This window comes from Anolis sagrei, chromosome 13 (genome assembly GCF_037176765.1).
Source record: "Anolis sagrei isolate rAnoSag1 chromosome 13, rAnoSag1.mat, whole genome shotgun sequence".
NCBI lineage: Eukaryota > Metazoa > Chordata > Lepidosauria > Squamata > Dactyloidae > Anolis > Anolis sagrei.
In genome coordinates, this window is record NC_090033.1 from 1,467,937 (window position 1) to 1,490,889 (window position 22,953).

At 44.4% G+C, this 22,953-nt stretch overlaps 1 protein-coding gene across 1 annotated transcript in view; it reads left to right on the top strand.

Annotated features, from left to right (window-relative positions):
• The window catches only part of CFAP74 (cilia and flagella associated protein 74), a 124,811-nt gene that overhangs the window by 68,004 nt on the left and 33,854 nt on the right, over positions 1–22,953 (top strand). The window contains exons 18-24 of the mRNA XM_067472951.1: positions 1,095–1,216; positions 3,438–3,560; positions 5,460–5,581; positions 9,978–10,106; positions 20,436–20,523; positions 21,198–21,371; positions 21,583–21,716. Of these exons, the coding sequence (XP_067329052.1) occupies positions 1,095–1,216; positions 3,438–3,560; positions 5,460–5,581; positions 9,978–10,106; positions 20,436–20,523; positions 21,198–21,371; positions 21,583–21,716 (892 nt within the window). The remainder of the gene's footprint in view (positions 1–1,094; positions 1,217–3,437; positions 3,561–5,459; positions 5,582–9,977; positions 10,107–20,435; positions 20,524–21,197; positions 21,372–21,582; positions 21,717–22,953) is intronic.

Sequence of the window (22,953 nt, forward strand, 5' to 3'; positions counted from 1 at the left end):
GAAAGTGACTGACCAGCTAGTGTGGCAAGAGGGCTATTTTCCCAAAGTTGGGGTGCTCCATTGGCCAAGAGAATGCATTTGTTCCATGTATTTCCCTGCAACACTAGCAGAAAGAAATGTGCTCAGCCTGTGATTGTGTTTCAGGATCACGTTGCTTTGGATGTGGGGAGTGATGTCAATGAGTTGCAAGATGAGTTTCAAGATGGCAATGGTTTGGCCAGTGATATTGATGCAGAGAATGACCAGGAGATCCCTGTTCAAAGTGTAGTTTCCCATGAGAATGTCCCTGAGGGGTGTGGGAATGATGGTGTGCTCCCTGAATTGTTACCAGAGAGTTCTCATGATTGGGAACATGAAAACAGCTCGGTACCTGGCCCAACTGCAGAAATTAATGAGCAAATAGATAGACGGGAGGAGATAATTCAAAACAGGAGAGCCAAACAGTGGCTTCGGCGTTCTGCCAGGCTCTGAGAGAAAAAGATAAGAAATTCTCAGCTAAAACGAAACCAATTTCTGAGTGCTAGAGACTTAGCTATACGAGGAGATAAAAGTCCCAAAAACAGAATATGTAGTCAGATGAAGCATCGTTTGGAATCAAGATCTTGTCCTTGTTCATGAAAGCTTTGCTTGGAAAATTCATTTTTAAGTGCCTTTGTTTCATGGGTTTGATTCTTGGATTTTATGCTTCTATATTCATGCCTTGGATTCATGTTTCCTGATTTCTTGCATTTTATTTGGGAAGTTTTGACTTTATTTTTATGGACTTTGCTGGACTATTGCCCTGGACTACTTTATTCCTGCTTATCTTCCTACCTAATTGGATTTACCTATTTCTTCAAAGTGTTTTTTTTTTTTACTTGACTGTTTTCTAATTATCTTCAATAAAAGGATTGTTTTCCATCCAACGGTGTGGTGCTTAAAGTCAGAGGGCTTTTCCTGTCCTGGAGTGCAACACTTTAGACAATTTTGTAGAGGTCAGAAGACTGATGGCTCTGATCTTTTCATTGCTTGGTAGAGATGGGTGAGGAAAAATTAGAAAGCATGTCATATAAACTGTTATTTACATTACGGATCCTCATTTGTCTGCCTTCTAGAACAAATTCACGAAATGAATTCCGATGTGAGTGTAACGGAAGAAAAGCCGCCAAGCTCACTGGACTCGATCCCTCTGGAATACCACTCAAGGGAAGAATCAACTGAAATTACGTTGGGCAAGGTAACACACCGGTGGAGAAACCAACCATATGTGTCTGGGAATGAGACCCACAACAGAGTGGAACATCCTGCAGACCATAGAGGTGATATGGCCATACAAGACTGGGAGGAGGAATCTGTTGGTTTATGGAACAGAAGGCAGGTTATGGATAGGACTTTCCTGTCTGACACTCTCCCCATCTCATCTAAGGTTCTTGCATTCTCAATTGATCCAGTATTCTTAAAATGCAGGAGAAAGGATGCAGACTAAAAACAAAAGTCATTGCGAGTGAACAATGGTAGATGGTTGTCCTCCAATGCCAATATGATAGAAGCCTTTGCTCGCTGATCTGCCCTCAATTGGTCATCTTCTCCTTCTTTATCTGGGGGGATTCTCCACTATTGACCACAAATTGTCTCAATTGGACGATGCGATGGAAAAATGATTTTAGTGATGAGGTTGTTGTGTTGTTTGGGGGCATTGACTGCCAACTGTAAACCGCCTTGAGTCGCCTCCGGGTTGAGAGAGGCCGTATGCAAATAAACAAACAAACAAACAAAAGTTCATTTTAAATGACCATGTGGCATAATTGCTGGTATTCAGCCTTTCAAAAGACAGTCCATTTGCTTGAAATGCCATTGCCATATTTCTTCTGCCTCAATATGGTTTCTACTGGTCTGTACTAGGCTAAACTGGGCTATACTGCACCCATGACCCTTGTTGGGTGAGTGGGGTTATTAACAAAAGACCCTATTCATAAATGTACAGCAGAATAACTTATTAGCAGCAGTGTGACATAGCACCAGTAGCTCAAAGTGACACAAAGAACAAAAAACACACAGGCCAAAGTGATACAAAGAACAGAAACACAGCGGACAACAAAAACACACAGGCCTTCCATAGGAGGCTTCCCTTTGTATTAAAATTATATGGTTGCATAGTAGCTTTACACGCAGCAGCCTTCATACTGGAGCTTTCTCACACGAGGCTTCTCTCACACAGAGGTTTACCTCACACTCCTCAGGACAACACTAGCTTTTGGACCACTAACAGACTTCAGCCTACTCACTCTCTACAGGACGACACTAGCTTTGGCCCACTGATTCTAACAGGCTTTGGCCTACTCACTCTCTTCAGGACGACACTAGCTTTGGCCCACTTACTCTAACAGGTTTCGGCCTACTCACTCTCCTCAGGACGACACTAGCTTTGACCCACTGACTCTAACAGACTTCGGCCTACTCGCTCTCCTCAGGATGACACTAGCTTTGACCCACTGACTCTAACAGGCTTCGGCCTACTCACTCTCTTCAGGACGACACTAGCTTTGACCCACTAACAGACTTCAGCCTACTCACTCTCTTCAGGACGACACTAGCTTTGACCCACTAACAGACTTCGGCCTACTCACTCTCTTCAGGATGACACTAGCTTTGACCCACTAACAGACTTCGGCCTACTCACTCGCTTCAGGATGACACTAGCTTTGACCCACTAACAGACTTTGGCCTACTCACTCTCTTCAGGACGACACTAGCTTTGACCCACTAACAGACTTCGGCCTACTCACTCTCTTCAGGATGACACTAGCTTTGATGCACTAACAGACTTCGGCCTACTCACTCTCTTCAGGACGACACTAGCTTTGACCCACTAACAGACTTCGGCCTACTCACTCTCTTCAGGATGACACTAGCTTTGACCCACTAACAGACTTCGGCCTACTCACTCTCTTCAGGATGACACTAGCTTTGACCCACTAACAGACTTTGGCCTACTCACTCTCTTCAGGACGACACTAGCTTTGACCCACTAACAGACTTCGGCCTACTCACTCTCTTCAGGATGACACTAGCTTTGACCCACTAACAGACTTCGGCCTACTCACTCTCTTCAGGATGACACTAGCTTTGACCCACTAACAGACTTCGGCCTACTCACTCTCTTCAGGATGACACTAGCTTTGACCCACTAACAGACTTTGGCCTACTCACTCTCTTCAGGATGACACTAGCTTTGACCCACTAACAGACTTCGGCCTACTCACTCTCTTCAGGACGACACTAGCTTTGACCCACTAACAGACTTCGGCCTACTCACTCTCTTCAGGATGACACTGGCTTTGACCCACAGACTCTAACAGGCTTTGGCCTACTCACTCTTGACTCACACTTTCGTAATCAAAATGCCAAGCTAATATTTAATATTTCCGAAAATCTTGTTGTTTTGTGTGGCCATCCAGGTTACGGAAGGTGATATTGGACCTTTTAGCTCTATCAAGCTACCTATTATTTTCACCCCGGCAGTTCTTGGGAAGGCACAGTCTGATTTTGAAATCACCTTTGACAATCCAGACTGCACCCCGGTAAGTGCTTGAGACCATACCTGTTCCACATATGGTGTCTACTGCCTAAGAGTATGGTGGAGGCTCCTTCTTTGGAAGCTTTTAAACAGATGGCTATCTGTTGGGGGTGGTTTGATTGTGCTTTTTCTGCCTGGCAGAAGTGGGTTGGACTACTTAGCCCTTGGGGTTTGTTCCGGTTCTATGATTTTGTGATAATAAAACACACCCAAATACAAGCGGGGCTAGGAAGTAGTTTGGGGAGATGTGTTCAGGGGGGAAATGAAGAGTTGAACGCCTCTTTTGGAACATCAGAAATGAACGTTCGACTCAAGATTATTAACAGATTATGCCCGGTGATGGAAGGAAGGAACGGAAGGAGGAAGGAAGGTCAAAAGGGAGGAAAGAAAGGATGGATGGATGGAGAAAGAAGGAGAGAGGGAAGGAAGGAAAGACAAAAGGGAAGAAAGGAAGGATGAAAGGGAAGGAGGAAGAAGTAAGAGAAGGTGGGTAGGAAGGAAGGGAAGGATAAGATAAAGGAAAGGGAAGGAAGGAAAGAGGAAAAAGGAAGGAAGGAGAAAGAGGGAGGTAAGGAGGAAAGAAAGAGATAAGGAAGGAAAGACAAAAGAGAGGGAAGGAGGGAGGAAAGAGGGAAGGAAGGAAAGACAAAAGGAAAGAAGGATGAAAGATAAAGAAGAAAAAAGGAGGAAGGGAGGGAGAGGAGGAAGGAAGGGAAGGATAAGATAAAGGAAAGTGATAAGGAAGGAAAGACAAAAAGGAAGGAAGAGAAGGAAGGAAAAAGAAGGAAGGGAAGGACAAGATAAAGGAAAGTGATAAGGAAGGAAAGACAAAAAAGAAGGAAGAGAAGGAAGGAAAAAGAAGAAAGGGAGGAAAAGGAGACAGGGAAGGAAGGAAGGGAAGGATAAGATAAAGGAAAGTGATAAGGCAAAAAGGAAGGAAGTGATAAGACAAAGTGATAAGTGATAAGACAAAAAGGAAGGAAGGAGAAAGGAAAGAGAAGGAAGGAAAGACATGAAGGAAGAAGAAAGTGGGAGATAAAGAGGAAGGAAAAAGAGAAGGAATGAAAGACAGGAAGGAGAGAAGGATGGAAGGAGAAAGAGGGAGAGAGGGAAGGAAAGAAGGAAGGAAAGACAAAAGGGAAGGAATGAAGGATGAAAGAAGGAAGGAAAAGGGAGGGAGAGGAGGAAGGAAGGAAGGAAGGAAGGAAGGAAGGAAGGAAGGAAGGAAGGGAAGGATACGATAAAGGAAAGAAGGAGAAAGAGGGAGCGAGGAAAGGAGGGAGGGAAGAGGGAAGGAAGGAGAGACAAAAGGGAACGAAGAAAGGATGAAAGAGAAGGAAGGAAAAAGAAGGAAGGGAGGAACAGAAGGAAGGGACGAAGGGAAGGATAAGATAAAGGAAAGTGATAAGGAAGGAAAGAAAAAGGAAGGAAGGAACGAAGGAGAAAAAAGGAGAGAGGAAAGGAGGGAAGAAAGAAAAGATAAAAGGGACAAAGGGAAGGATGTAAGGGAAGGAGGAAGGAAAAAGAAGAAAGGGGGGGGAGGAAGAGAAAGAAGGAAGAAAGAAAGGGATAAAGGAAAGAGAGAAGGAAGAACAGACAAGGAGGAAAGGACAAAGGGGAGGGAAGGAGGAAGAAAAGAGAGAAAGAAGGAGAGAGAGAGGAGGACCTGAGAAAAGAAGGGGGAAGAGGAAAATGGTCAGCATGTGCTGCCTTTTCCCTCTTTATTTGCAGGCTAGCCCATGGAATCAGGCCATCTTCCCCTTCTGCCTGGTTCCTGCTGGCCTTTGGGGTAGTCTGTTCTTCTTGGCAGTTCTGGGCAGCTATGAGGCCATTAGTCCCTAAGGATGAGCCTGCATGCGTTGTGGTGGCGGCTTTTGAGGCCTTTACATCTTTGCCTCTTCAGTTACACTTCAGTGCTGTTGCTGTTTCCGTGGCCGTTCCGGTGTGGATCCGCAATCCAGACATTGACCTCAAAATCTGCATGTATGACAAACTTTATCAAGACTGCATCGTCATTCAAAGCAGGTGAGCGACCTGCTTAGGGAGGAGTTACTAATCTCAAGAATAAAATTGGCCACAGTCTCACAAAAGAGTGCGTCAGAGTTGTTCAGAAGATACGGAATCTTATAACACCCTTGCCATTGATGGAATTCCTGTATTTCATCCATGTATTATCATATTTAGGGCATACAGTTTATTTATTTATTTATCTATTAATTTGCACTATGTATACCCCACCTTTCTCTACCCTGAAGGGGACTCGAGGTGGCTCACATAGAGGGTTGTCGCCTGTAGTGAGGGAGAGAGACTATTTCTTTATTTAAGAAAAACCTCTGTACTCTTAAACTGATTCAGTTTCTTCTTTTATATTAGCTGGGACTTTCTGTGTGCTGTTTAACCTTTGTACAGACAATGAGACACTCTTCTGTATGACAAAGTAACACAGTTTATTTATAACTTCTGGTTCCATCACTTGTGGTTACATTTGTGTTTTGTTGCAATTTTGAGGCTTACAATCAGTATAATATGCTTGGTTTACTTTTCTGAAGTAGACTTTCAATGTTTCACATTCACAAACATGTTACTTGCTTTACACACTCTGGACTGAAATTATTTTCTAACTAAAACACCACTGGCTTTCTTTATGTTCCTAAAACTTATGTTCTATTTAACTAACTGTTTCTCTATATCAGTAGTCTTTAACACATCTTCATAACTACTTATTCCTAACAGGAGTTCCTAACTCTTTTTTCTCACAGAAGTTCCTAACTGTCTCTCACAAACAGGAATCCCTAACTACCTTCACAAACAGCAATTCTTAACTAACTCACACACGGCAATTTCCTAACTAACTCTTTTGACTCTCTAACTTCTTATTTTTAAACTTTGGCTCCGCCCCTTTGGAATGTTTAGCTCTGTTCTTCCCAACAGTCATTTTGGCCAAGCAACCTCTTCAAATCCTGGGCCTACACTAATCTGCATATGACCAATCGGCTTCCATATGCAAATGACTCCTATCTCTGCTGTTGCTACCCTGTCTGTGCCTATTCTTCCCTATCTGCCATATGTAAACATAGAGATATACACCAAAAATTTAACATAGAGTAGCAATTTCGCTACATCGCCATTTAACCAAACCGAGCATCCTCTCCACATTCTCTTTCGGATTTCTACCTGGACTTTTCCTTCCATTCATTTTCTGTTAGCTCGATGTCGGCCGGCTATTTTTAACTTGGTTTGCTTTCTTTCTATTTTAAATCCCACTTAAATACAAGCAAATATTATTATTCGTATTCCTTTTATACCCTTGCTGTTGGGAGGCAGACATTCTCGGCGGCTCGCTCAAATTAGACACAACGGAGATTCTTCACAGTTGGGTGGAAATGAATAAAGCCGTTATCTCCAAAATTCAGCTTACAAATGTGACAAGTGTCGAATTATGTAAGAGACTTGCCTGGGTCTAGTACAGGATTAGGAGTACAGAGACGGAATAACTTTTCTATCAGATCAATGCCATTTCATTCTTCATTGCACAACCCAGGTTTTTAGAGGCTCCTGCAGGAAAGATGTGAAATTACGGACTTACACCCATCCATTTTGGCTTTTTTTTTTTTTTGTATCCTTATGACTGTAGTAAGCACCGTGTAGAAAGCAAATAATACTAGCCTAACAGGACCAAAAATGTATAATCTCACAAAGGACGACCACCTCACCCGCCTCATAGGAAACCTGCTACAAAACAGGAGCTTTTTTGTTGAGTTCCAGGGCCAGAGAAGCAGATGGCGGAAACAGAAGAACGGCCTGCCTCAGGGGAGTGTGCTTGCTCCATCCATGTTCCACATCTACACAAATGACCAGCCACTGCCAGAAGGGACAGAGAGCTTCATCTATGCTGATGATCGTGCCATTACCACTCAAGGAAATCAGCTACAGAACAGGAGCTTTTTTGTTGAGTTCCAGGGCCAGAGAAGCAGATGGCGGAAACAGAAGAACGGCCTGCCTCAGGGGAGTGTGCTTGCTCCATCCATGTTCCACATCTACACAAATGACCAGCCACTGCCAGAAGGGACAGAGAGCTTCATCTATGCTGATGATCGTGCCATTACCACTCAAGGAAATCAGCTACAGAACAGGAGCTTTTTTGTTGAGTTCCAGGGCCAGAGAAGCAGATGGCGGAAACAGAAGAACGGCCTGCCTCAGGGGAGTGTGCTTGCTCCATCCATGTTCCACATCTACACAAATGACCAGCCACTGCCAGAAGGGACAGAGAGCTTCATCTATGCTGATGATTGTGCCATTACCACTCAAGGAAATCAGCTACAGAACAGGAGCTTTTTTGTTGAGTTCCAGGGCCAGAGAAGCAGATGGCGGAAACAGAAGAACGGCCTGCCTCAGGGGAGTGTGCTTGCTCCATCCATGTTCCACATCTACACAAATGACCAGCCACTGCCAGAAGGGACAGAGAGCTTCATCTATGCTGATGATCGTGCCATTACCACTCAAGGAAATCAGCTACAGAACAGGAGCTTTTTTGTTGAGTTCCAGGGCCAGAGAAGCAGATGGCGGAAACAGAAGAACGGCCTGCCTCAGGGGAGTGTGCTTGCTCCATCCATGTTCCACATCTACACAAATGACCAGCCACTGCCAGAAGGGACAGAGAGCTTCATCTATGCTGATGATTGTGCCATTACCACTCAAGGAAATCAGCTACAGAACAGGAGCTTTTTTGTTGAGTTCCAGGGCCAGAGAAGCAGATGGCGGAAACAGAAGAACGGCCTGCCTCAGGGGAGTGTGCTTGCTCCATCCATGTTCCACATCTACACAAATGACCAGCCACTGCCAGAAGGGACAGAGAGCTTCATCTATGCTGATGATCGTGCCATTACCACTCAAGGAAATCAGCTACAGAACAGGAGCTTTTTTGTTGAGTTCCAGGGCCAGAGAAGCAGATGGCGGAAACAGAAGAACGGCCTGCCTCAGGGGAGTGTGCTTGCTCCATCCATGTTCCACATCTACACAAATGACCAGCCACTGCCAGAAGGGACAGAGAGCTTCATCTATGCTGATGATCGTACCATTACTGCTCAAGCAGGGAGCTTTGAGAGGGTTGAACAGAAGTTCTCCGAAACTCTAGGTGCCCTTACTGCCTATTACAGGGAAAACCAGCTGATCCCCAATCCATCTAAAACACAGACGTAGGCCTTTCACCTTAAGAACAGACAAGCATCCCAAACTCTGAGGATTATTACCTGGGAAGGAATCCCACTGGAGCATTGCAGCGCACCCAAATACCTGGGAGTCACTCTGGACCGTGCTCTGACCTACAAGAAGCACTGCCTGAACATCAGGCAAAAAGTGGGTGCTAGAAACAATATCATACGAAAGCTGACTGGCACAACTTGAGGATCACAACCAGACACAGTGAAGGCATCTGCCTTTGCGCTTTGCTACTCTGCTGCTCAGTATGCATGCCCAGTGTGGAACACATCTCACCATGCTAAAACAGTGGATGTGGCTCGTAATGAGACATGCTGCATTCTCACGGGGTGCCTGCGCCCTACACCACTGGAGAAATTACACTGTTTAGCCGGTATTGCACCACCTGACATCCGCCGGGAAGTAGCAGCCAATAGTGAAAGGACCAAGGCAGAGACATCTCCAGCTCATCCCCTGTTTGGGTATCAGCCAGCACGTCAACGACTTAAACCTAGACATATTTTTCTAAGATCTACAGAGACACTCGCTGGAACACCTCAGCAAGCAAGAGTCCAAAAGTGGCAGGCTCAAACCCAGCACCTCAATCCGTGGGTGATACCAGATGAGAGACTCCCCCCTGGGCACACAGAAGGAAACTGGGCGACTTGGAAGGCGCTGAACAGACTGTGCTCTGGCACCACGAGATGCAGAGCCAACCTCAAGAAATGGGGCCACAAAGTGGAGTCCACAACATGCGAGTGAGGAGAGGAGCAAACCACTGACCACCTGCTGCAATGCAAACTGAGCCCTGCCACATGCACCATGAACGACCTTCTTGAGGCAACACCAGAGGCACTCCAAGTGGACAGATACTGGTCAAAGGACATATAATCATCTACCAAGTTTACAAAATCTGTGTTTTTTTTAATCTGTTTGTTTGTTTTGTTCTGTTAGAAATGTAATACAACGGTATGGTTGCTGATGACACGATAAATAAATACCCAACGCCTTATCTAATGTTGCAGTATCTGGCTCCTTTGACTGACCTTGGAGCCTTGTACTTTCTGAGTCAGGTTTTTCCCCGAGAGAACCATCATTTATCTGACTTGAATTTTCATCACTTTGTGCCCCAGGAAATCTCACAGGAAATCCCTCAATTCTCTCTAAACCATAGGACAAAGATGGCATCAGGCCCACTTAGGCTTTCCACTTTCTCGTTTTCCAGAGCCACCAGTGCCCTGCGCTTGCAGTTTGATGTTTGCAAGGAATTGGACAACCACATGGAGCTGCTTCCAAAAACGGGCTACATCCAAGCACAGTCATCTTTCAGTGTGCAGCTGAAATTCCTGCCAAGGTAGATTTCTATTGTTGCGCCTCTTGGTACCAAATACTTTATTGTATATTGATTGACACTATTCCCCGTCCTTCTTTCCCCAAAACAGCTTGCAGAAATGTCAAAACAGTTGATGAAAACATTTTGAAAATAACAAACGTATAGAATCTTACGCATTTAATATTGTATTGTCGAAGGCTTTCATGGCTGGAATCACTAGGTTCTTGTGGGTTTTTTCGGGCTATAGAGCCATGTTCTAGAGGCATTTCTCCTGACGTTTCGCCTGCATCTATGGCAAGCATCCTCATACTTGTATACAAACAATCTACAAACCCACCAAGAAAATCCAACAAATGCTACGTTCAGCAAAGGACAAGAGGGATCCTCTCACCTCTGCAGGAGTCTACCATTGTATACCATGCAGCTGTGGATAAGTCTACAGAGGGACCACCAAACGCAGCATTGCCCAGACACGCATCAAGGAACATGAAAGGCATGGCAGACTCCTTAAACCAGAGAAGTCAGCCATAGCAGAGCACCTGAGGAACCAGCCTGGACACAGCATATTATTTGAGAACACAGAAATGCTGGACCACACCAACAACCACCATGTCAGGCTACACAGAGAAGCCACTGAAATCCACAAGAAGCATGTGGACAATTTCAACAGAAAGGAAGAGACCATGAGAATGAACAAAATCTGGCTACCAGTATTAAAAAACTCTAAAATTATAACAGCTAAACAGCAGAGAGGAAAAAACCAGGCACAGATTAACACCTCCCAGCAACAGATTTTCCCAGGCTCAGGCAGGCCTTCAAATGCTAATGAAGGTGATCAGCTAAACATTCACACCTAACTGCAGCAGGGAAGAGCTCCTTGCCCCACCCCAGCCATTCCACAGATATATAAACCCATTTTTCCTACTTCCAACAGACCTCACAACCTCTGAGGATGCTTGCCATAGATGCAGGCGAAACGTCAGGAGAAATGCCTCTAGAACATGACTCTATAGCCTGAAAAAACCCACAAGAACCTAGCATTTAATATTATTTACTAGCCATCCCCTGCCACACGTCGCTGTGGCCCACTCTGGTGGTCATGGGGGTTCTGTGTGGGAGGTTTGGCCCAAGTGTATCGTTGGAGGGGTTCAGAATGCTCTATGATTGTAGGTGAACTACAAATCCCAGCAACTGCCATTCCCAAATGTCAAGATTCTATTTTCCCCAAGCTCCATCATTTGGGCATATTGAGTATTTCTGTAGAGTTTGATCCAGATCCATCATTGTTTGAGTCCACAGTGCTCTCTGGATGTAGGTGAACTACAACTCCAAAACCAAAGGACACTGCCCACCAAACCCTTCCAGTATTTTCTGTTGATCATGGGAGTTCTGTGTGCCCAGTTTGATTCTATTCCATTCTTGGTGGAGTTCAGAATGCTCTTTGATTGTAGGTGAACTATAAATCCCAACAACTACAACTCCCAAATGACAAAATCATTTATTTTTTTTTAGTGAAAGACACACATTGAGTTGTTAGGTGTCTTGTGTCCAAATTTGGTGTCAATTCGTCCAGTGGTTTTTGAGTTCTGTTGATCCCACAAACGAACATGACATTTTTATTTATATAGATTTATTTATTTATTGACGACATTTTTATGCCGCCCTTCTCACCCCGAAGGGGACTCAGAGCGGCTTCCAAGATATATATATATTTATATATATATATACAATATATACATATTAGTACAGCATCAGTATTATATTGTTACCATATTGTATTATACCATTATATTGTAATATTATTAGTAATATTACATGTAATAAAAATATATAATTATAATATCATATTATTAGTAGTATTATATTGTATTACATTATAATATTATAAATATTATATGTATATACAATATATTATATTATATTATATTATATTATATTATATTATATTATATTATATTATTAGCATAGCACAGGAGACAGGGTGGAACTGTCTTCTGCCCTCCTCTCTCTTCACTCTGGCCCAGAGCAACAGAGTAGCCTTGAATAGCCTTTCAGCTTCAAGGTCTGACTGCTTACTGCCTGGAGGAATCCTTTGTTGGGAGGTGTAAGCTGGCCCTGATTGATTCATGTCTGGAATTCCTGTTTTCTGAGTGGTGTTCTTTATTTACTTTACTTATTTATTTATTTATGTTCTTACCATACGTCAAGGCAACAACTGACCCCCAACTGATGACACATATGCAGGAAACAAGGTGGTCCCTCCTCCCTATGACTTCCCCTCATGTTTATCCATGGCTATTATGTCTCCTCTCAGCCTTCTCTTCTTCAGGCTAAACATGCCCAGCTCCTTAAGCCGCTCCTCATATTTATTTATTTATTTATTTATTTATTTACTGCACTTGTAGACCGCCGTTCTCAGCCCTAGGGCGACTCATGGCGGTGTACAACATATAAAACCAGGTACAATTTGCAACATAAGCAATATCACAAACAACAATAAACAACATCCCTATCAATACTACAATTACACTAAATCATTCGCAACGTCTCATCATTGAATCACAATCTAAATCTCGTTATTCATGTTCCGTTCCAATCATCATTGCCAATTGTTGCAGCATTTACTCAAACGCCTTCTGAAACAACCACGTCTTTAGTCTCTTGCGGAATGTCATAAGGGAGGGCGCCAGTCTGATGTCCACAGGGAGGGTGTTCCACAGCCGGGGGGCCACCACCGAGAAGGCCCTGTCCCTCGTCCCCGCCAGGCGTGCCTGTGAGGCAGGCGGGATCGAGAGAAGGGCCTCCCCAGACGATCTCAAAGTCCTGGTGGGCTCATAGGCCGAGATGCGGTCAGACAGGTATTTTGGGCCGGAACCATTTAGGGCTTTGTAGGCCAACACCAGCACCTTGAATTGGGCCCGGTAGCAGATCAGCAGCCAGTGGAGCTGGAACAACAAGGGCGTTGTGTGCTCCCTGCGTCTCGCTCCTGTTAGTAACATGGCTGCCACGCGCTGGACTAGCTGGAGCTTCCGGGCCGTCTTCAAGGGCAGCCCCACGTAGAGAGCGTTGCAGTAGTCAAGGCGGGATGTGACCAGAGCGTGTACTACCGTGGCCAAGTCAGACTTCCCGAGGTACGGGCGCAGCTGGCGCGCGAGCCTGAGCTCTGCAAATGCTCCCCTGGTCACCGCTGAAACCTGGAGATGAATCCAGGGTCACACCCAAGCTGAGAACCTGTGCCTTCAAGGGGAGTGCGACCCCAGCCAGCACAGGCTGTAACCCATAACTCATAGGGCTTGTTCTCCAGACCCTTGATCATTTGAGTCGCCCTCCTCTGGACACATTCCAGCTTCTCAATTGTGATGCCCAGAATTGTCAGTAAAATAATAATAATAATAATAATTACAATAATAATAATTAGAATAATAATGTGGAATGTCACCTTGAGGGTCATCTAAAGCACAACTAATGCACTCTTGAAAGACAGTAACCCAGTTCCTGTCACTATAACAATTTCCAGTCCAAAAACTTCCAATGTGGTGGACCGCTGCACCGCTATTGTCAAGTAGATAGAGAGGCACACAGCTCGGATTAACCATGTTAATCTGCATTTTTTGAAAAATCGAGAAAAGCTTCAAAAGGAGATTTGATGCGATTAAGGCAGTTCTGGCTCATGAAATAAGCTTTGGAGTGGTTAACAAAACAGAGACAGCAAAGCGGGTGGGCGTGGGGGGTTGAACCACAAGCTTGGCTGCTGAAAAGGCCGAGTTAGTGGCACATAACGACAATGCTCGAGTGCTCCGGAGAGCAGAATACAGCCTCTCTTTCAATGGCCATGCTGCAGGAATTCATCCATTCAGATGGCGAGATGACAACTCCCATCAGGCAGAGCTGTAAGACTTCACATTCTAACTGTAGGATTGAGTTCCTATGGGGAGAAAGTAGACCATGTCCCGGAAGCATTCTCTCCTGACGATTCACCCACATCTATGGCATGCGTCCTCAGAGGTTGTGAGGTCTGTTGGAATCTAGGAAAATGCAGTTTATATATCTGTAATGTAATGTAATGTAAATGTAATGTTCATTTGTGGGATTAACAGAACTCAAAGACCACTGGACAAATCGACACAAATGTGGACACAAGACACCTAACAACCCAATGTATGTCTTTCACTTGAGAGTTGTAGTTGCTGGGATTTATAGTTCACCTACAATCCAAGAGCATTCTGAACCCCACCAACGATGGAATTGAACCAAACTTGGCACACACTTCTCCCATGACCAACAGAAAACACTAGAAGGGTTTGGTGGGCATTGACCTTGGGTTTTGGAGTTGTAGTTCACCTACATCCAGAGATCACTGTGGACTCAAACAATGAATGATCTGGGCCAAACTGTACACGAAGACTCAATATGCCCAAATGTGAACACTGGTGGAGTTTGGGGAAAATAGAATCTTGACATTTGGGAGTTGTAGTTGATGGGATTTATAGTTCACCTACAATCCAAGAGCATTCTGAACCGCACCAACGATGGAATTGAACCAAACTTGGCACACAGCTCTCCCATGACCAACAGAAAATACTGGAAGGGTTTGGTGGGCATAGACCTTGAGTTTTGGAATTGTAGTTCACCTACATCCAGAGATCACTGTGGACTCAAACCATGATGGATCTGGGCCAAACTGTACACGAAGACTCAATATGCCCAAATGTGAACACTGGTGGAGTTTGGGAAAAATAGAATCTTGAGTTGTAGTTGCTGGGATTAATAGTTCACCTACAATCACAAAGCATTCTGAATCCCACCAACGATAGAATTGGGCCAAACCTCCCACACAGAACCCCCATGTGGGCCACAGCAAACTAACAACAGGAGCCCAGTAGTGCCCAGCTAGACATTAGTATAGCCGTTACGTTGTGATGTACAGGCATCTTCAAGAGAACATGATGGAGTTTTGAGAGTTGGATCCTTTCTTTCTATCTGGTGTGGCTTATGCAACCTTGGGACTTGAATCTCTCTTTGGCCGTGGAAAGCCATGGGGTGATCTTGGGCAAGTCACACCCTGTCAGCGGAAGGCGATGGCAAGCCCACACTGAAAATGCATCTCATGATGAGGGTCAGTAGAGCAAGTCAAGCCTGAACTTTTGATAGAAGCCAAGATGACTAAACGGCGTGTCATATTTTTGACAGATCATGAGAAACATGACTCACTAGAAGAAAAATATGCTTGGAAAGGTAGAAGGCAGCAGATAGGATGACTTTGGAGGGCTCTCATTCATGGACTTGCCATAAATCAAACTTGACTCAACGACAGTTAACGGCAACATCACTTTCAGGTTGACAAAAGGCAGAAACAACCATTCTTCAATAGCAATAGATGGGACTTCAGATAAGTTCTGTTACTAATAGCTCCCTTATGAAAATTTTATTTATTTATTTCGAGTACTTCTACCCTGCCCTTCTTAACCCCCGAGGAGGGACTCAGGGTGGCTTATGAAAGGCACAATTCGATGTCTACACAGTAATACACATACGTATAACACAGCAATTAAAACAATTATAACAGTTAAAACCATCAATATATAACACAATCAATAAAACTAATCTCATGCTCAGCGTTCGTCTTTCAGAGTTCCATAATTCCATTCCACTTTGTCCATTCTTGTCAATCGTCAAAGTCCTTTATTTATCTGCCAGATTGTCCGAATGCCTGGTCCATTGATCACTGTTTTCCATGTTTTCAATTTTCTCCTAAAGGAAAGGAGGGGTGTCGCTGATCTAATTTCCCCGGGGAGTGAATTCCATAGGTGAGGGGCCACCACCGAGAAGGCCCTGCTCCTCGTCCCCACCAATCTTACTTGTGATAGAGGCGGGGCTGAGAGCAGGGCCTCCCCGGAGGATCTTAGACTCCGAGGTGGGATGTAGAGGGAGATCCGTTCGGACAGATACGCTGGGCCGGAACCTGTAAGCTGTACCAGTCTCTGGAATGTATAGATAACATGACCCCCTTCTCCCCCTTTCAACACAGATCTCCTTCCGCATTCTTTCCTGTCAGCTTGGCTTCCTAATACAGAGAGAACCCGATTTTTCTATATTTCAGTGCTCCTAATGTATATACAATACATGTATAAATATCTATATTTCCAATATCTCCACATCACCAACAAACCTCACAACCTCTGAGGATGCCTGACATAAATGCAGGTGAAACGTCAGGAGAAAATGCTTATGGAACAAACATGACCATATAAAGGGGCGGCTGAAGCAATAGGCAAGTTACGCATTTGCGTATAGCGCGAATCCCTGAGGGGCGCTCTAGAGGCACCCCTGGCGGCAGGACTAGGCAGAGGCGACCCTAGGTAATTTTCAACGGTAAGCAAACAGTATTTTGACGCCCCACCCCCCACCCCAACCAATCACTGATATATATTTTCTGTTCGTCGTGGGAGTTCTGCGTGCCATATTTGGTTCAGTTCCATCATTGGTGGAGTTCAGAATGCTCTTTGATTGTAGGTGAACTATACATCCCAGTAACTACAACTCACAAGTGTCAATGTTTATCTACCCCAAACTCCACCTGTGTCCACATTTGGGCATATTAAGTACCTGTGCCAAGCTTGGTCCAGATCCATCATTGGTTGAGTCCACAGTGGTCTCTGGATGGAGGTGAACTACAACTCCAAAACTCAAGGTCAATGCCCACCAAAGCCTCCAGCATTTTCTGTTTGTCGTGGGAGTTCTGTGTGCCATATTTGGTTCAAAGCCATCATTGGTGGAGTTCAGAATGCTCTTTGATTGTAGGTGAACTATACATCCCAGTAACTACAACTCGCATATGTCAAGGTCTATTTTCCCCTAAGAGTGCCTCAAGAGCACCCCTGGGCAAAATCAACTCTACTGCAAGTGCTTACTTTGCGTAATGGGTTGAACCGCCCCTGAGTCCGTGACATGCGAGTGTGGAGAAGAAGCCAACCACAGACGACTTACTCCAATGCAGCCTGAGCCCTGCCACATGCACAATGGAGGACCTTCTTACAGCGACACCAGAGGCACTCCAGGAAATTTAGTATAATGCCAAGTTTTTAACTTTGTTTGTGGTTTTTCTACAAATTATAACTGTATTCTCATTTCTGGCACGATAAATAAATAGTTTTGATTCATCTTTGTGCCCCATAATGGGATGGATGGGCGGGCACGCGGCCTTTAGAACATCGCCTCTCCGGAGATATGGGAGGGAGGTATTAAGTGTTTTAGGACTTAAAATAGAAAGAGCGCTCCGAAAATGATACCCTCTTTGTACTAATTTGGCTCCAGCCCACAAACTGGGTTTCTACTCGCAGGAGGCTCTGGCAAGCGCTGCGTACACATCCCCTCTCCCCGCTGGGTAATCAGGCCGAGGGGGATCGTTGCGAAGGCTCTTCTCGCCGCCCGGCCTTCTTTCTGGAGCGGCATGGCTCTGCTGTCCCATTGATACTGACGCAGAGCAACTGGTAATTAATTACCATCAATGTCAAAAGAACAGATTGCCCAAGATGGGTCTCATCTGTGGTCCTGATTACAGCTGGGGTGGAGGAGGAAGCTTACATCCTGATTACCGAGCGTTTTTCAAAAGCCCTATTTATAGCGCAATATTTTTGCGAGGAAAAGAGCAACGTATCAGTTAATGCTTTCTTAAAATGCTGGTAAATACCGCCCGGCCTTGTAATCAGCTCCCTTTAGTCATGCAAAACGAAAGCACTTATCAGGAGCATTAATGAGAATTAGAGGCAAAGAAACAGGGGCAGGAGAAGTCTTTAATGTCCCGCTTTGTTGTCTCCCACGTGGAATTGGCACTTTAAAATATTTTATCGCCCCGATTTGAACTAGTTCATAGGTTTGGGATGTTTTTATGTCCAATCCTTTTTACATGCCTTTGTGCGCTAGGCAAAATCTGTCGCCAAAGGCAAAAGAAGATGAACACATTTCCATGGGGCTTGTTCGGGCCAATGTTCCTCAAGCAAATATGTTTCATTTTATTTGGGACCTTCGTTGGGGGCACTCCCACATTCTTATAAATAGGACAGAGATTTATCTGGAGTCAGTTGGTTTGTAGTTTTTGAAGCAGAGGGCAATGATCCATGAGATAAGCCAGAAAGATGAGCTCAACCTATGAAATACATGGGGGCGTTTGGTTATTGGGTTGCTGTGAGTTTTCTGGGCTGTACGGCCATCAGGGCCGGCCCTAGGTAATTTTCAAGTGTAAGCAAACAGTATTTTGGCATGCCCCCCGCACCCCCAAACTAATCAATGAAAAATAAAAGGTAGAGATTCCACCTAAGGAAGAGCAGTTGGAAAGCGGACAGGGGCGGCTCAACCCTTACGCAAACTAAGCCTTCGCAGTAGAGTTGATTTTGCCCAGGGGCGCTCTTGAGGTGCTCTTGGGGGGAAACAGACCTTGACATATGCGACTTGCAGTTACTGAGATGTATAGTTCACCTACAATCAAAGAGCATTCTGAACTCCACCAATAATGGAATTGAACCAAAAAGGGCACACAGAACTCCCATGATGAACAGAAAATATATATCAATGATTGGCTGGGGGGAGGGCACCAAAATACTGTTTGCTTACCTAGGGCCACCTCTGCACATATATGTAGTCTTTTATTTAACATCTACATGAAGCCGCTGGGGGAGATCATTCGGAGTTTCGGAATGAGATGTTATCTCTATGCAGATGATGTCCAAATCTGTCACTCCTTTCCACCTGTTACCAAGGAGGCTGTCCAAACTTTGAACCGGTGCTTGGCTGCTGTGTCGGACTGGATGAGAGCTAACAAATTGAAACTGAATCCAGACAAGACAGAGGTCCTCCTGGTCAGTCGCAAGGCTGAACAGGGCATAGGGTTACAGCCTGTGCTGGACGGGGTCACACTCCCCCTGAAGACACAGGTTCGCAGCCTGGGAGTGATCCTGGACTCATCGCTCAGCCTGGAAGCCCAGGTTCCAGGGGAGCTTTCGCGCAATTAAAACTTGTGCGCCAGCTGCGCCCGTACCTTGGGAAGTCGGATCTGGCCACGGTGGTCCACACTCTTGTTACATCCCAATTAGATTACTGCAACACACTCTATGTGGGGTTGCCTTTGAAGACTGTTCGGAAACTCCAACTAGTCCAGCGAGAGGCAGCCAGACTGCTCACCGGAGCGTCATACAGGGAGCATACCACCCCCCTGTTGTGTCAGCTCCAGTGGCTGCCGATTCAGTTCCGAGCACAATTCAAAGTGTTGGTTTTGACCTACAAAACCCTAATAGCAAAACAGTAGAGAGGAAACAACCAGGCACATCTTAACACCTCTCAACAAAAGATTTTCCCAGGCTCAGCCAGGCCTTCAAATGCTAATGAAGGTGGTCAGTTGAAACATTCACACCTAGCTCCAGCAGAGAAGAGCTCTTTGCCCCACCCCAGCCATTCCACAGATATATAAACCCATTGTCCTAATTCCAACAGACCTTACTACCTCTGAGGATGCCTGCCATAGATGCAGGCGAAACGTCAGGAGAAAATGCCTCTAGAACATGGCCCTATAGCCCAAAAAAACCCACAAGAACCTAGTGATTCCAGCCATGAAAGCCTTCGACAATACATCACAAAGAGTGTTGCTCTTTATTTACTGTCCTGATTTTAGAGGTTCTTTTTTAAATACTGGTAGCCAGATGTCGTTCATTTTCGTGGTTTCTTCCTTTCTGTTGAAATTGCACACATCCTTGTGGATTTCAATGGCTTCTCTGTGTAGTCTGACATGTGGTTGTGAGAGTGGTCCAGCATTTCTGGTTTTGGACTCTCTACACATCGTATCCCCTCAGTATGCCTTCTTAGGTCTTTCACAATATTTATTTATTTATGTAAAACTTTTGTATACCGGTCTTCTTACCTCTGACGAGGGACTCAGGCCGGTTTACAACAGAGGAATTCATACACAATAGTTAAAACATCACATCCTATAAAACACTAATATAAAACACATTAAAATACAATCATATAATTACATAAGGCCAAGTCGTCAGAATAAAATCACAATTCATCACCATCCGTCCGTGTAATCCAGAGTTATTGACTCACTCATCAAATGCCAGATTCCAGAGCCAGGTTTTCACCAACTTTCTAAAGGTCAGGATGGAAGGGGCAGTTCTAATCTCCAATGGGAGAGAGTTCCAGAGCCGAGGGGCCACCACCGAGAAGGCCCTGTCCCTCGTCCCCACCAGACGCAATTGCGAGGGTGGTGGGACCGAGAGCAGGGCCCCTCCAGAAGATCTTAACAACCTTGATGGTTCATAGGGGAGAATCCGTTCGTGTCATAATCTTCTGTTTCAGGCAGTCTCTTCCAGAAGATGCAGGCAAATATTTTGATGAAAAAACAAGAGTCCTGGAAGTCCCCGTCACGATCACAGTTTCAGAACAGGTCAGTGATGTGCAGCTTTTGCCTTTCCTGAAACCAGCTTGCTGTGGAATCATACATGGGTCTATTTTCCATAATTTTATGCAAAATAAGTATCTCCAGAACTTTGAAAAGATGGCATAACAAGGAGATTACTCTATAACGTTTTGGATCGTTGCAGTCCTTGCCTGGTTTCAAAATGGCGATGACTCTTGTTTTCCTCCAGATTTCAGGGATCTGACAGGATGCAGTGCAGTTGTTCATCGGCTTTCCAAATTGGGGCACTGAACATATAATAATAGTAGTAATAATAATAATAATAATAATAATAATAATAATACTTTATTTATACCCCGCCACTATCTCCCCAAGGGGACTCGGGGCGGCTTACATGAGACCAAGCCCAACAAAACATCCGTAAAAACAAAACAGCAAGCAAATAAAACAGTACAATTAATATAACTCACATATAAACAGTAACACATAGGATTTGCCCAAGCCAATTTTTAGTGAAACTCAAGGCAAGCGTGCTTGATGTTCCTGTTTTATTGCTCAACAATAAAATAAAATAAAGTTAGCTGAGAGAATGGACTGATCCTAGGTGACCAAATGAGCCTCCTCGATAGGTTAGGGATTTGAGTCGGATTATTTTCCATCATATTCCAACTCTTTGATGTTCCTATTGTTTTTTTCTCCAGAGAAAGCAAGTTCAGTTTACTGTTCATGCAATTGTGACTACCTCAGATTTGGAAATCAACCCAACTGAAGTCGATTTTGGATACTGTTCCATCTTCGAAGCTGTGCAGACAACAATTACACTAACAAATAAATCCATCCTTCCCCAGGAGTTTGGCTTTGTGGACCTCCAAGAGGTAAATTATAATATTATAACATCATACGATATAATACTCGTAATAATAATAGTACAATATTATAATTACATATTTTTATATTACCATTATATTGTAATATTATTAGTAATATCCTCCCCATTATTGAAAGATTTAGATATTTCCAATTTTCCAAAAAAAAAAAAGTGTTCTTTAACACATTCGTTTTCCTTTTTCGTATGATTTTGGAAAGTTTGTCGAAGTCCAGCCCAATGATGGATTTGGAGTACTCCTTCCCCTTGAAAGCTTGAGCCTGGATGTCATCTTCAAACCCAAGAAGGCAAAAGAATACAGCTTCCATCTGACCTGCAAAACGGAGATCAACAGGTATACAGTGTTCCCTCGCCGCTTCGCGATTTGCTTTATGCGCACTAGCTGTTTCGCATTTTTTTAGAAAAAAATGTATTTTTTAATAAATATGAATTTATTGGCGCTGGCAGGCCATTGATTGGCGCTGGCGGAGGGAGGGCACTGAGGCGTTGCTGTCGGGGAAAGAGGAGGAGGAGGAGGAGAGGAGGCCGCCACCAAGAGCAAGGTAAGCACCACTACCTTCGACGAGCCTCTCTCCTTACTACTCCGGAGGTAGGAGGCAGATCAAATGTCATTTAGGAGGGAGTTCCACAGCCGAGGAACCACCACAGAGAAGGCCCTGTCTCTCGTTCCCACCAGATGCGCCTGCGAATGTGGTGGGACCGAGAGCAGGGCCTCCCAGGATTATGTTAGTATCCTTGGTGGTTCGTAGAGGGAGATACGTTCGGACAGGTAAACTGGCTCTTGCATAATTAGAAGCCAAGTAAAATTCAATATTATTGAACACTTTAAACAAGAGATTAATTACTACGCAAATACCGCTAAAAATGGGGTGCATTTTAGAATCGGAGGCGTGTCTTACTTTTTTTGTTGGTGGCAGTTGTATTGAAATTAGGGTGCATCTTATACTCAATGGTATCTTACAATTGAAGAAATACAGTGTGTATGTACAGTATATACCAGGGTTAAATGAAAAGTAATACCTCCAGCTTCGTAACTCCTCAACAGGTGTGGAAAAGGGAATAGTGGTTGTTCATCCTTGGCAGAAATGTATCCAGTTGTCTGGTGTGGAAAAGTGAATAGTGGTTGTTCATTGTTGGCAGAAATGTATCCAGTTGTCTGGTGATTATGTGGAAAAGGGAATAGTGGTTGTTCATCCTTGGCAGAAATGTATCCAATTGTCTGATGATTAAGTGGGAAAGAGAATAGTGGTTGTTCATCGTTGGCAGAAATGTATCCATTTGTCTGGTGTGGAAAAGGGAATAGTGGTTGTTCATCGTTGGCAGAAATGTATCCATTTGTCTGGTGTGGAAAAGGGAATAGTGGTTGTTCATCGTTGGCAGAAATGTATCCAGTTGTCTGGTGTGGAAAAGGGAATAGTGGTTGTTCATCGTTGGCAGAAATGTATCCATTTGTCTGGTGTGGAAAAGGGAATAGTGGTTGTTCATCGTTGGCAGAAATGTATCCATTTGTCTGGTGTGGAAAAGGGAATAGTGGTTGTTCATCGTTGGCAGAAATGTATCCATTTGTCTGG